The 14,450-nt window shown below is 37.1% G+C and overlaps 2 protein-coding genes across 2 annotated transcripts in view; both read left to right on the top strand.

Moving 5' to 3' along the window:
* The window catches only part of LOC113987641 (macrophage mannose receptor 1-like), a 33,721-nt gene extending 23,627 nt beyond the window's left edge, over positions 1-10,094 (top strand). Inside the window, exons 22-30 of the mRNA XM_027720584.2 lie at positions 159-355; positions 1,550-1,640; positions 3,017-3,249; positions 4,066-4,231; positions 5,853-6,005; positions 6,444-6,560; positions 6,768-6,929; positions 8,611-8,643; positions 9,274-10,094. Coding sequence (XP_027576385.2) covers positions 159-355; positions 1,550-1,640; positions 3,017-3,249; positions 4,066-4,231; positions 5,853-6,005; positions 6,444-6,560; positions 6,768-6,929; positions 8,611-8,643; positions 9,274-9,443 — 1,322 coding nt within the window. The 3' untranslated portion in view covers positions 9,444-10,094. The remainder of the gene's footprint in view (positions 1-158; positions 356-1,549; positions 1,641-3,016; positions 3,250-4,065; positions 4,232-5,852; positions 6,006-6,443; positions 6,561-6,767; positions 6,930-8,610; positions 8,644-9,273) is intronic.
* Positions 10,095-12,338: 2,244 nt separating this feature from the next.
* The window catches only part of LOC113987640 (macrophage mannose receptor 1-like), a 30,675-nt gene continuing 28,563 nt past the window's right edge, over positions 12,339-14,450 (top strand). Inside the window, exons 1-3 of the mRNA XM_027720582.2 lie at positions 12,339-12,453; positions 13,655-13,828; positions 14,215-14,376. Coding sequence (XP_027576383.2) covers positions 12,366-12,453; positions 13,655-13,828; positions 14,215-14,376 — 424 coding nt within the window. The 5' untranslated portion in view covers positions 12,339-12,365. The remainder of the gene's footprint in view (positions 12,454-13,654; positions 13,829-14,214; positions 14,377-14,450) is intronic.

The raw sequence follows: 14,450 nt of genomic DNA, 5'->3' as shown, positions 1-14,450 counted from the left end.
TATCTAAATATTTAATTAAAAGGCAGATGGGCTCTTTAGTAGAAAATGTTATCCTTTTAATACAGGCCCAGTTCTGGGCATTTGCACATTTTCCTGGTTTTGGGGAAAGTAAGTCATGAGGAGCTTTCCTTAATAAAAAAATCTTTGCTTCCCTTCAGCTTTCCTCTTCTATCATTTGAAGGATGCCACAACTGATGTTTGGATTGGGTTGAACAACATCAACAAACAGTCCACATTTCTTTGGACGGATGGAAGCACTGTTTCCTACACCAACTGGGTTAATGGTGCCCCAGAACAGAAACAAAGCTACTTTGACTATTATGACTTCGAAAGTTTGACAGATGTCACTGTGGAGGTACAGGAAATTTAAGTAACCTGTATATCTTAGGCAGCTAGATGATTTTCTAAAAGAGAAGTTACAGCAGCAATAACAAGATGCTGAAACAAGTTTTTTTGTAAGCAAAATGGGGCTTAGCAAATCGTCTGATAAAGATTCCAAATACACCCAAAATATTTGGCAATGGTTCTGAAGAAAAGGGGCTTCATGCCTTCCATCTGACCTGTTACAAAAGACCAGTTCTGTAGAAGAAGCTGGGAGAGGTTTATATTACATCAGTTCCCCCACAAGCTGCATTATCACAAATTTTAAAGTCACAACACCAAACACAGAAAAGTTATGATAGACCAAAATTAAGATTTTCATTCAACAATAATTTGTCTGTGTATATATCCCATTCCTGGCTAATGTGCTCTCTCACTGCTTTACTAGTTTCTGATGGTACAAATTGATATATTCAATGAACTTACTATTTCTCTGCTGAAATTCAATCTCTTTTCCAAAGGAGAGAGTTTCTGAGAAAATGATTGGCAGCTAGACACCCAAGACTTTTAACATCTACCATCAGTCAACTTTCTGATGACTAAAACTTATTTAAATCAGCATAAGGGAGAAACTTGGATTAAATGCTGAAAGACTACCATGGCCAGACTTGAAATCAGGGGAGTAATAAAGGAAATATTGAAGCATTTAAACATAATGAAGTAAAGGAAATATTTGGTTGTTGCTAAAGATGTCTGATAGTCATAACTTGATAATGACTACAAAGCACCAGCAAAGAGTATCTGCTTTCTACAAGAGAGTGTGCTTCCATTAAATCCAGACTAGTACTTTTAATAATAGTTCTTATTTTGTTTTTCTCCAAGCAGATCTACATAATTGTAAATCAGAACTAAGAAGTTATATTATAGGTACCCTAGTCTTTTCTAAGTCATTAAAGGATTCTTAATAAAACTGGTAAGGTAGTTTTCAATTGACTTCTTTCAGACCTTGACTGGCACTGGTAAATGCCTGGTTCAAATTTAAGAGGTCACTAATAAATACCAGTTCAAGCTGTTTGGCAAAAACCTAGGAATTTTGAACTAATTACATAGGTGTTCAATGAGCTTCTCTCCTCTCTGCTATTAGGCTTGCAGCAACAGTATAAGAGGTTCAGCTCACCATCTCCTGATTGCTCTTTTAAATGCCTGTGTATCTTTCCCTCTCCTTCAGACAGATTGTGTGTTTGTCATGAAGTCAGATGGGAAATGGAGGGATGATAGCTGTGACAACGAGAGAGGCTATATATGCCAGATGAATTCACGTGAGTTCTGTTCAACCCAGTCTCCTAACCAGAAAGAGTATCTTAGTTAGATAAGCTGAATAGATAAACCAATGCGATTTCTTCCAGCTTTGTCTCATTCTTTCAGAACTCCACCACTCTTAAGGCAGTACTATGTTTAGAGTATAATTTGTTCCACAGAAAGTGTTGAAGAGGAATCACTGTCTTAACAGGGGTTTTGTACCTAATTATGAATAATACTAGATAATAATAATAAATGAAAATGAATTTCTTCTCTTTGAAATATGACGGTTACAGGCATCCTGTTTAAGTGCATGTGCAAATCTGTGTTCTTACAGTGATCTTCCCATTCTCCTGGCTGTCTCTGAGCAGAGCACTTAATCCTCTCTTCACATTTCTACTGAATGCCATATGATGTCAATTAAAATGTACAGCTTCTTGAATGTGTCTTCATTGTAGAAGAATATTGTTATTTTTCTTACAACAAATGAGTAATGAATGTTGACTTTCCTCCTCTAGAAATGTAATTATAAAAATCCCAGCTGTCCAATCATATAATGGGAGTAGAGAAGGCAAAGCACAGATAGCAGAACAGTTTTGCCAAACATTCTTGCCTCAAATTTATTACAGCTTCAGAAAAAATTATTCCCTGACCCCTCACTTCAATTAACTCCCGCAGCCTGTTCACTCTCAGCACAGATAACTTGCTTGTGAGAGGACCCCTTCCCTGCACAGCAAATGTATAGTTTTATGGAGGCATTTTTAATTTGCTTAATCTCAGTTACAGCTCTTCTGAATATACTTACGATCTCAAGGGTGGAAATATACATTGCCTGACTCAAACATGCAGGCAACATTCTGGTGCTCCTTACAGACTTACAGACAGACCAACAACTTGGAGTCAGTAACGAGTGGCGATCAATTAACATCAGGCATCAGCGTCTCAGGTGGAGACTGCAGAGTACAAGAGTTAGTGACTTAAATGCCTTACCCTAAGTCCTCTCCACCAGTGATCTGAAATAGGTGTGTACTCAGGCTTCCAGATTTAGTCAAATATCTGAAAGCACAGAAGCTCAAATATCCAATTTAGGAGACAGTCTGGGCCAGTCAAATCATTAGCAAGCATACTCTCTACTTCATTTCATCTAGGATTTCACTCAGCTTACTACATTAATCAGTTTGATCCATGTTTTAAAAGTTTGGTTTGGATTGTTTTGTTAGGTTTTTTTGTTTTGTTTTGTTTTGCTTTTTAATTTAGGTGTTTTGTTTTGTTTTATTCATGAGCTTAAATAAAGATTTTGACTTATTGACTAGACCTTTTAACCAATTTTTTTTTTTAGCTCCCATGATAGACAACAATATATTGTAAATTCATGCATTTAGTTTTTCTTCTGTAGTTCCCACAGAGCCTGAAGTACCAACAACAAACCCACCCTCTGGCTTTGCCCATTATGGTGGCAGTAGCTATTCAATCATTTCATCTGAAATGCAATGGGAAGAGGCCAGAAAAAATTGTCAAGACAAATCTGCAGAACTTGCCAGAATTTCAGATGCCTACATCCATTCATTCCTGTGGATCCAGATGTTGAAATATGGAAAACCCGTATGGATTGGTCTTCACAGCAATATGGTAAGTGCTAGATAGATGGAAGATGCGGGTGCTTGGTGAGCTCTCCTGCTCTTTATAGTCCTCTGGATGACCAGTCTATAACAGTGATGAAACAACTGTATCCTGCATGGCTTCACTGTGCAAATGCATAAAAATCTAGTGGTGCTGTTAGAGTTAGTCAAGGACTTTCACCCACCAAATGGGTTGAAGAATCACAGAAAAGGTTATACAAGAAGCAAAGGATGAAAGTAGAAAGTTCTAGAAACAATAAAAGAAATCAAGGCGCAGACTGAGTCACAAACCAGAACGTGCAGCTGTCATAAAGTGACTGTTAGCTGTTCTGAAAGTCAAACTCCCTGCTATACAGAGGGCAACTTATAGCTATTATTATATTAATAAAAGTTATTATGAGTATTAGAGAGATATTTTAAAATTTAAGCTGGCTGTTTAATGTCAAGTAATCTTTATTCACCAAATAGCTCCCAGTTTTATTTTAAATAAAACAGGGCAGAGGGGATGAATTCTCTGTAATTGCTTCTCTTGATATGGGATTTACTAAATGATCTAAGTTGGCCTCATCTGACTTTCTTGCCATGTTGTAAAAGTTTGTGTTACTGCAGAAAAACCCTCTCAAAAGCAATGCACTGTTCATATGTAGTTCTCGTATAACTCGGAGGGGCCAGTGACATTGCTTAGAACAGTGACTCTGATTTAAAAAACCAGCATTTTTTGCTGAAAAAATCAAATGAACGTAGGATTTTATTTACACTATAACTATGTGTCAGAGCTTTTTATGTTAAAAAAATAAATATCTTACCAGAACTTCTTTGTTTTCAGACTGGTGGCTATTACAAATGGACCAATAACTGGAAAATCAAATACACGAAATGGGCAGCAGGGGAACCAAAGGAGAAAAATGCTTGTGTCTACCTGGATCTCGATGGTACTTGGAAAACAGCATCTTGCAATGAAAGCTACTCTTCAGTTTGCATGATATCAGATGGTAAGCAAAGGCATGTAACAATTTTAGAAACACACTCCTAATTCCACTAGTCTGCCTAATCCTAGAGACTTCACTCTAGCTCAAGCTAACCCTGCAGAGGAGTATGCTTCAGGGTAGCACCTACCTCCCTGCAGAATATGAATGTTTGTTATTGGATGATGAATGAATTAAGGCACAAGAAAGGCTCTGGTGCAATGGATATGGCTGCACTGCTTTCATGTAGTCATAACTGTTTCCGTAAGATGAAGTTCTATCTTATTATAGAATTGTAGAATATGCTGAATTGAAAGGGACCCATTAGGATCATTGAGTCTAAATCCTAGATCTGCACAGGACAACCCAAGAATCACACCATGTGCCTGAGAGTGTTGTCCAAACCCTTCTTGAACTCTGTCAGGCTTTGTGCCCTTTCCAGTGCCCAACCACCCTCTGGGTGAAAAACCTTTTCCTAGTATCTAACCTAAACATCCCCTCACTCAGCTTCATGATGTTTCTTCAAATCCTGTCACTAGTCACAAGAGTGAAGACATCAGTGCCTGCCCCTCTGCTTCCCCTCGTGAGGATGGTGAAGACCCCAGTGAGGTCTCCCCTCAGTCTCCTCCAGGCTGAACAAACCAAGTGACCTCAGCTGCTCCTCATAAGATTTCCTCTCCAGACCCTTCACCATCCTTGTGGCCCTCCTTTAGATGCTCTCTAATAGCTTAATGTTGTTTTTTTTGCTCCTTCTGAGACGTGACCATAAATCACACAAGTCTGTGTGTGATATAAGTAAGTGCTGGGAATGTGCACTGACTATGTGGACTGCAGGAACTGGGAAAGTTCACACACAAGTGTCACTGAGCCAAAATACAGGCAAGAGTTTCACTTCCATTCACTAGTGCAGTGCTGATACAGGTGTAAGAGACTTGGGAATGTGAATGATATTTTAACTCTTTGCAGATGTATGCAGAGGCATGTTTGTTTCTAGATTTTGTAGAATTGTGTCATTTTCCCTCTAGGTTTTAAGGCTACATAATATAGTCTGTTGCTGATGTGAGATTTATAATAGATTTTGCTACTTGAAAGTGACTTCTGAATTAAACTTTCTAGCCATACATTTGGTTTGCATATGCCATGCAAGAACCACAGATCCATCAAAGTGAATTGGAGTTGCACCCGTGATTGGAAACAGTCTAATTTGGCAGAGGCATGCTCCACTGATAGCTTTTTTTTGCATAAAGTGACACATGCAGAGACCAGGCAGCCAAACACCATGAGACTGTGGCATTAATGATTCATTAGCCTATAACAGCTTTCTGTGTTGTGATAACACAAATTTGAGATCTACATCATCCCTCAGGGTTTGTGTTCCTCACAGTGTTGCCAAGGCAGTTAGTTAGATGTTGCAGGATGCAATTTGATTCCTTGTCCTAAGAAATATGATTGGAGAAATAAGATATTTCACATTTTTACTGCTTGGCTCTCCCCGTTGTCTGAACTAGGGGAATGCAGGAAGAGTCAAGAGCATAGGTCCAGATAGCTAAAGCTGGGTGAGAGAAATCCCACTGTATTTACACGCTTATCATGGAATCATAGATGATTCATAATGCAATACTAATTTCATATCATATGACTTCTTTAGAGATGGCTCCTACTGATCCTGCTCAGCTGCCTGGAGACTGTCCTGAAGGAGATGAACTCCAGGCTTGGATCCCTTTCCGTGGTCACTGCTACTACTTTGAAGCATCAGCTGAGAGAAGCTGGGCACTGGCCTCCCTTGAGTGTGCTCGGTTAGGTGAGAGGCTTCATTATCAAATAATAAGATTTGTACAAAAGTTCACACAAAACTCATGTAAAAATATAAAAACATTGATTTAAAAAAATATATTTGAAATATTTTATTTATCTACTAAGCTATTGTAAATCTGACACAATGAAAATAAACTGACACAAGTGACTTTGTGTGGCCTTCTGTCCTCTCAGGGACTGCAGCTTTCCTGGGTGTAGACTTCCCTATCAGCTCCTGGCTTCTGGGCATCCTGGAGGCAGCTGTGAGGTGCTACAGCCACTGAGCACCTCCAGATCACTGCCCTCTGAAAGGAGCAATGGAGAGACCAACAGTCTAGCATGCATAACACTGTTGAAAGCTACTGTTTGTACAGACTTAAAAGCGAAGGTCAGTCCAGTAGTTGCTCATGTAGGTTATGGTTATTTACCTGCTAATGCCTTTCAGATGCTACCTTGGTTTCAGTAGAAAACATGGATGAATCCGACTTTCTGATCCATGCAATTCAGCCACTTGGAAATAAAGAAGGAGGCTTCTGGATAGGACTTTACCAAAATGTGGATGGTAATGTCTAACTTTCAATATTTAGTGGACATGTGCTTTGCGAATATGAGAAAATTGAGGATTACTGTACTACAAAAAATGACATGGCTTTCTGCTGAAAAGTGTCCTGCTATAGATCTTTGAGTCAATTGCTGAGCTGAGGAGTTAAAATATTAATGAGTTAAATTGTAAGTTTTTGGTTTTTTTACTTCCTATGTTTCTCTGTAGATCAGTGGTTGTGGCTAGATAATGCTGCACTGGACTTTGTTAACTGGGAGGAGAAAGAATTTGATGTGGAGCATCGGTGCGTTGAAATAACTGCACCATCTGGTTATTGGGACAACAGTGATTGCTCTTCTGAGAAAGGATTTATCTGCAAAAAACCCAAAGGTAAGTCCTCAGTGAGTCAGCCCTTAGTGACAGAGCAGATCTGTTTACTAGTAACTGTTACAGCCCTCCACCACATGTCTGGAAGTAAATTCTGGAAGCTTTGTTTGGCATATCCCACTTCTCTAACCATTTGTAGTTGCCTGGTTTTGCAGACTGCAAGCTCTTCATGTCACTGTCTACATTCATATGGGAATAGGGTAACACCCTGTATGTACTCTAAGTTGAGAATGAGACTTTCAGAAACTCTAGAGTACCTAATAAAGGCATTGATATGGCATCACTCAAACACCTGTGCAAGGGTATGACTCTTGCAAGAACTATGTGTTGTAGCAGTTGTTATACTCTTGCAGGGAGGAATCACTGTGAATAATCAATTTTCCTCTCCCAGCTTGTTATTCTCAAAAGTGATATTACTATCCAATGTCACAAACTGGTTTCATGTTGGCCCTGGCTCAGCAACCTATAAGTAAAGTTAAATAAGTAGTAATGCCTCAGGGATACTGAAAGGTCATCTGTATTGCAATAATAATATCAAGAGCACTTCCCTTCTAAATGAAAACTTCAAGTCAATACAGAAACTCTCTTACCAACATTTCTGGAAAATTTCATGCAATACTGTATATGACAGACTAATATTCCAGAGGTAAAACACTACATATTATATTCCCAAGTGGAGATACAAAGGAAGTAATTGTCTGAAAGAAAGCACTATCATTCCATTCTCTTCAGTTAGGTGTTAAAAATCAATCTGTCTTACCTAAAAAATGGTAGGTTTAAATCTTTAAACCTTTCTACTTTCTTTTGTAGTAGCTGTGAGATCAGGTTTAATTCTCCAACTTTTGCATTTTGTATTGTCTCCATTAAATCATGAGGAACATCTCTGTCCTATGCCAAAATCTCATTTCCTGTGCAAAGGCCGTTTTAAGATTCCTTTATTCAGATGGAAAATTGAAAGGACCTGATTTCAATACTAAAGACATCTCAAGACACAGTAGTTCATGGAAAAATAACTGAAAATTTTGGGTTAGCGTTTACTCATTTTTCAATGCAGTTTTTAATTAGAAAAACAAACTGAAATATCACCAAGAAACTGTCATATCCCATGCATTGTTAATTTCTGTGCTTAAATCAGCACATGCCCATGGCAGTCAATTTGTTAATCCCTAGTAAAGATTTACTAAAAACATCCAAATTATATTCCATCATATCCCATCTTAGATAGTACTAAAATAATAAGGCAGCTTTAAAATCCATCCATTGAATCATAAGGTGCAGAATCCTGGTAGACATGCAGATATTCCTAAAATATGCTATGTAAAATTAATCTCCAGAGTGGCACATCATGTTCCTAGTACATTAAAATTAATATTTCAGGAAAAATATGAAAAGGTATTTTTGAATGAACATAGAAAAGAGTCAGTATTTGAATGTTGGTAGATATAAAAACAATATAAAGTTTTAAAAGAATGAATATTAATAGTTTGGTAATGTTAAGTAGGAAGGTAAAAACCTTAGCAATGTATTTTTTGCCTCATTTATGTTACCTTTTATAGAAGCGATATATGTTATTAATGCAATGGTGTACTTCAGGGGGTTTTGTTTCTTTACTATTTTAGCAAAACAGTCAAACTTACGAATTCTAATAAAGTTTCATATAATTTCTCTCTGATATTCATTGAAGTTGAGCCAAGCAGGAGTCCTGTACAGCAAAAAGGTAAGAGCTTTCATAAGAAAATTAACAAAAATCTAAATACAAGAAGAGCTTGAGTTTTCCCAAATCACAGTCTTTTGGACAATAAGTCCTACTGACAGGGATGCATGATTAGCAGTCATACAGGGTAATTCCATGATACCTTTTACATTCACAAGAGCTCTCAGATGTTCTTGGTCAACTGTACTGCTGCAGGGCTGACCCTGAGCTGACAACCTCAGCAGTGACCCAGCTTGTGACTGAGAACAGCTACAGAGTGCTTTAACTAACCTGTTAAAAACTATGTAGATGTACATGCAAATTTCTTCCATAGGTATTATTGTAAATAATGTAACAGAAATATATTGTAAAACTAATATCCAAATAATTAGCATCCCATATCCATCAAAAGCATACATTTTCATTAAATTCTTACAAGCATCCACTGCATGCATTGTATGTCACTGTAATCCAGATCTACTAAAACCATGTTAGCTTTAGGAACAGAGACCTGGCTACTGATCAGTGACAATTCAGGGCTCAGATTTACAGCCTTCAAGTTCAGACAGGAGAGCTGATCTTCTCCATGTTTTTCATGTTGTATGTGGAACAAAAATTACTATGGTCTCTGACAGTTATATGGATTCATTTCAGGCAAGGAAAAGAATGAAGAGACTCACCCACCTGTTCATGTCTCTGTTTGGTTGCTCATTTTCTTGGCTATTTTAACTCTCCTTGGAGCTGGCATGTCAGCCTATTTCTACAAAAGAAAAAGACAAAACCAACTATCAACACATCCTGGCAATAAGACATTATTAAAATGATGTGCCAGTGACTGAAGAATTGGTGAGAATGGGTCCTGTGGCATGTACCAATTCAGAGAAGCGAGTTACTTGCTGAAACTAAAGGATATATCTGTTAAAAGTCTCTAGTGAGACCCTTAAATGAGATCTACTGTAATCTTAAACTAAATCCCTTTTCTCTTTCTGCACTAGCTGATTTTTTTGTATCATGCATATTTTACAAAATCAGAATTATGTACTGATGTTGTAATTTTTTAACAGTCAAGTTCTCAAGTGCCTTCTTAAAGACACTAATGCAAAAAAACTTGTAAAAAACAAATACATGAAAAAAGACTATAAAAGTCAACTAGAGAGAATGAATGTCCAGTGTGAATACTATTTAGAACTGTATTCCCATGATTTTGTGGACACTGGCAAGAACTCAAAAATTGAATTCATTTTGTCCCACAAAATTCACTGCATCAGACCAGCCCTTTTATTGTTCCTTATGGCTACATCCTATTACTCTTGCAAAACAGTGCTTCATATACTTATCTCAAATATCTTTGGGATAGAAAACCTTGTCATTTTCATTTTCTGAAAATACAGAAGAAAATACAGTACATACTAGCAAAGGATATTAAGCTCAGGTGTAGGTTTTAACCTTTTTTTCAATCCGATAATATGATTGTTTTTATTATGTTCACTAATATGAATTAAAATACTCTCACCCTTGTTCTTGCTTCTTTTTGTTAATTCTTTGAAATAAATAAATAAAATTTTTATTACTATAATTTTCAGCTTCAGCATTCCCTGTGAATCAAGTGAGGGGAAAGGGGAAGGGAGGTGCTCCTGTCAGTGCAGTAACTCTTTTGTCAGTAACAAGGAGGGCTTCTCTCCCCACCACTTTGAATTCAGCTTGAATAAGCATCAAGTGGCCATTTTTAAATGTGAGAAAAGGGAACTGAAAACTAAGGAATGAAACAGATGATTCTGTACTAGGAATCTCCAAGACGACTAAGTTTAAGATGTCAGAAAAACAGTGGAAAGCAGTACAAAGTAGCTTTTAAGTGAGCTGCAAATACAATTCAGACACTAAACACTTTATGGGAAAGAGTAATTAACACATAGCCCCAAGAAACTTCTTGCCTTCCCCAGGCAGCACAGGGTCTACTGAGCAAGCTGAAAAGTTAAAAAACAAACAAGCAAAAAAAAAGAAAAAAAGAAAGAAAGAAAGAAAGAAAGAAAGAAAGAAAGAGAAAGAAAGAAAGAAAGAAAGAAAGAAAGAAGGAAAGAAAGAAAGAAAAAGAGTAATGAAGATGCTTTTTTACGCACTGAAATCCTGTTTTCTTGGTGTAAATGCAGACAAGAATGTAGCACATTGGTGAGAACAGGTTACTGCACAAGTGTTATGCAGCACACAGGACACTGATCCCGAAAGGTTTGTAATCAGCATCAACCTGGTCGGTCATGTGAAAGGAGCAGCTCCGGATTCCTCTTTTAGCCTACCCCGGTGTCTGCACTAAACTCCCCCATCACTGTAGCCCTGGGGGGAATCGTCACAAGCACCTGTTTAAAGGAGAAGGGGGGAAAAACCAGGACCATATTGAGGCTGGCACTTTGCTCTTCAGGTATTTTCCTTGGGATCCCCTTTGTCAGAGCTATTTCATTTTGTTATTTCAAATGTATCTGAAATATGGCTACTCTTGCAAGCCTTCCTCACACTAAGCCCTCCCTGGCTGTCACCTGCAAATAGAATAGTTATTATTAAACAATTTATTCAATTTCTACTTTTCCTGTAATCTAGACTTTTTTTTTCCAGAAATTGTTTTTCTCTCTCACTACTTTCTACAGCCAAGTCAACAAATTTATCCAGTTCTTGCAACAATTTTCCCCAACACCTTAAAAATAAAGCCAAAGATAGTTGCTGCTCCTATGACATCTACTCTTCAGCTTCTATATATATATATCTCCCTACTGACTATTTCACTTCTCGATTTTATTTTGTTATCACAACTTCTTTTAATTTCACTTATATAAATAAACAGAAGGAACAGCAGGACTTATCTGCATGTGAACTTTCGCCAGTGTGGCTTTGCAACATAGTTGTACAAGAATTGCCATGCCAATATGAGTCTTCAGATAAGCACTTTGCTCACAGATTAAAAGGAGTTTTCCCAATATAGCTTGTGTTTGTCTTTGTCTTTGAACAGCCTCATTAGGAATTTCTCAGATAGATAAAACACACCCTTTGGCTTGATAAAAGTACTGAAGTGTTCCAGGCAAAAGTTTCCCTTCTGTTATAGTGAGACTTACTACCATCCTACAGCTTGAAGATAATTTCTTTCAGGTCTTTGTCAAGCAGTTATGAACAGCCCAGCCCCAAACTGGGATCAAAGCAATCAGTGTGACAGTGAAAAAATAGCAAATTTAGTCTCAAAGTGAGCAAGAACTCATAAAGCACTAAATACTGCAGATCCTGTAAAATTTGCTCTTTATTCTAGATATGTAGAGCTGTGACATTATAGCAACATACTGAATTACCAGGGTTTTATCTCCCTTTCTTTCTGGGATATAAGGGTTAAATCAGAGACTGAGGTTTTTAATCAATGATATTTCACTGCAGGTTTCTTGTCACCAATTCTGAAGTTGCTTTTCCAGGTCTGTGCTGTGTAGCACCTCAACAACCTACCAGTATATAATACTAGCAGTGTCACGGAAGAAGACAAATGTCACCACCTCCAGTTACAAGGACAGAGACTTTAGTTTTGGAAGGGACTCTCTCTTCAAAAAGAAGTGTTTACAATGTGCCCTAGAGTTATTTCAAAATACCATGTGACAGGACATTTCCTTATTTAGAGTACAGAGCTTTATCCATCAACTCTTTGGCACAGAGAAGGACCCGTTTCTATCCTCATTGAGAAGGATTTTTATTTATTGACAATTTTATAGTCCAACTTTTAGATGAATGAGAAGCAAGCTATCTTTGCAATGAGTTTCTCCAGGTTCCTAGTTTTTCTTTCCCTCATGCATGGTTCATTACAGTTATCAGGTAAGTTTCCTGTTGTTTTTGTGCTAAATAGATATGAAAATGATTTGTCTTGGGAAGATTGACAGTTTTAATGCATAGATTTTTCATTTTGTACTTGTTATAAGATTTGATACATAATCTAAATAGTATATTGGGTATTATCCTGGCAGTTCTTGATTCACAGAATAAGAGGGGAGGAGTAGGGATGTTGGAGAAAATGGAGGTAATAAGAGCAGGATCTTTAAATTGGAATTTCTTTCTGTAGAAATATTCAATCAGATGGCACTATGTGGGATGGCAAGGAGAGATGAGGAAGCAGGGAGCTTTTTCTGTTTACCCTCTCATCGCACCTCTCATTAGGGCAGTAAACAATCAAGGGGTTTTAGAGCCATGTTTTCATGATAGCTGTGTAAGTTTCTCTTTCTGCCCCACGACATGAGGTAGGAGAAGGAAGATCTGACTCCTCCCCTCTACTCTGACCAAATTAGAAGAATAGCTCTAGTCTGAAGATGTATAACACTCTTTGGTTATAGCTATAGAGAGACATGGTAAAGCACTAATGTATGTAGAACTGAGTGAAGGAATGAGATTTTCTGAATTTGAGACTGAGAGCGTATATCAGAAATTTCAGGATAAAAGAACAATCCCATGATACTCTGATAGTTTAAAAATAAGAAGCACTGTTAACCTTAAAGAATCTGAGTTCAGGGTGAATATGCAAGACCTCTCAAGTGCAGAAATGTTACAACTGAAATTTTTACTGTGTAAATTTGCTTATGACTACCTGATCTATATTCTCTCTGATCAGCTATCCTTTTTCTTTAAACAGTTAATGAATAGATGTGGTAATAGATTAAGCCATGCAGAAAACAGCAATGCAGTTCACTAGTTGTCTCAGTTCTACTTGAAGTTTTTCTGTCTTCAGGAACAACAACGTATCTGCAATTTACCACAGAATTTGACTTGCCTACAAGGTGTATATTTCAAGTTCTAAACACAGTATTTAAACACCCGATTTTACTAAAAGATTTTATTTATAATCTCTAGCTACATCAGGGAGGAAATTATAATAAAAATTAATTAAAAAATTGTGTGACCTCTCAGTTTAGATAGATAGATATACTGATAGATAGATAGATCCATTACCAGGAAGTCAAATTTATGATTTTATTATTATTTTCATAGTCCTATTATTATTTTCTTAACCTTTTCTTCCCACTAGATATGTTTACATTAAAAGGAAATGCCAATGGAAAGCCCTGTGTATTCCCTTTCAAATACAAAGGCAAACAGTACAATGAGTGCACAGATGCTGGTAGGACAGATGGCTGGCTATGGTGTGCAACAACTGCAGATTTTGATGCTGATAAACTTTATGGATTTTGCCCACTAATAAGTAAGTCCTGTATACCATGTTAGAGTAGCCTATGGTTCATCTATGCACTTTCCTCCTATGACCTCACTCTGGAATCTCGTTTTCCCAATCAACAGATACATCTGGTTTACCTAGTTTTGCATTTTAAGTATGAAAAAATTAAAAAACAAATCTTGGAAAAAAATTCACTCCTGTATAAAAACCTAGAAATTTAAAATAATGTTTTAAATTTCAAAAGCATTACACATTTTTAAAAATTGATGCCTAGACTAATTTCATTTTTTTCTGATGCTTACAATTAACAGTGTACATCTTTAGATATTTTGCATCATTACACACTTAATTTTCTTTCAGTTGGTGCGATGTGAATCTACTAGAATAGTGCTCTATGTCACTTCTTCTTCCAGATGACACAGAAAGATTTTGGATGGAGGATGTTTCAACTGGCATTCACTATCAGATAAATTCAGAATCAGCTCTAACATGGCACCAGGCAAGGAAAAGCTGTCAGCAGCAAAATGCAGAACTACTAAGCATCACAGAGATTCAGGAGCAAGCATATATAAGAGGTAAAAAGATAGAGAACAAGACCTTAAAATGCTGTGATAAAGTTGACTACTTGGTCATCTCTCTCAGCAAAGAC

This window comes from Pipra filicauda, unplaced genomic scaffold (genome assembly GCF_003945595.2).
Source record: "Pipra filicauda isolate LSUMZ 115617 unplaced genomic scaffold, ASM394559v2 scaffold65_size3143899_pilon, whole genome shotgun sequence".
Classification (NCBI taxonomy): Eukaryota; Metazoa; Chordata; class Aves; order Passeriformes; family Pipridae; genus Pipra; species Pipra filicauda.
Note: the sequence above shows the minus strand (reverse complement) of the source record. Positions and strands in the feature narration are given on the sequence as shown.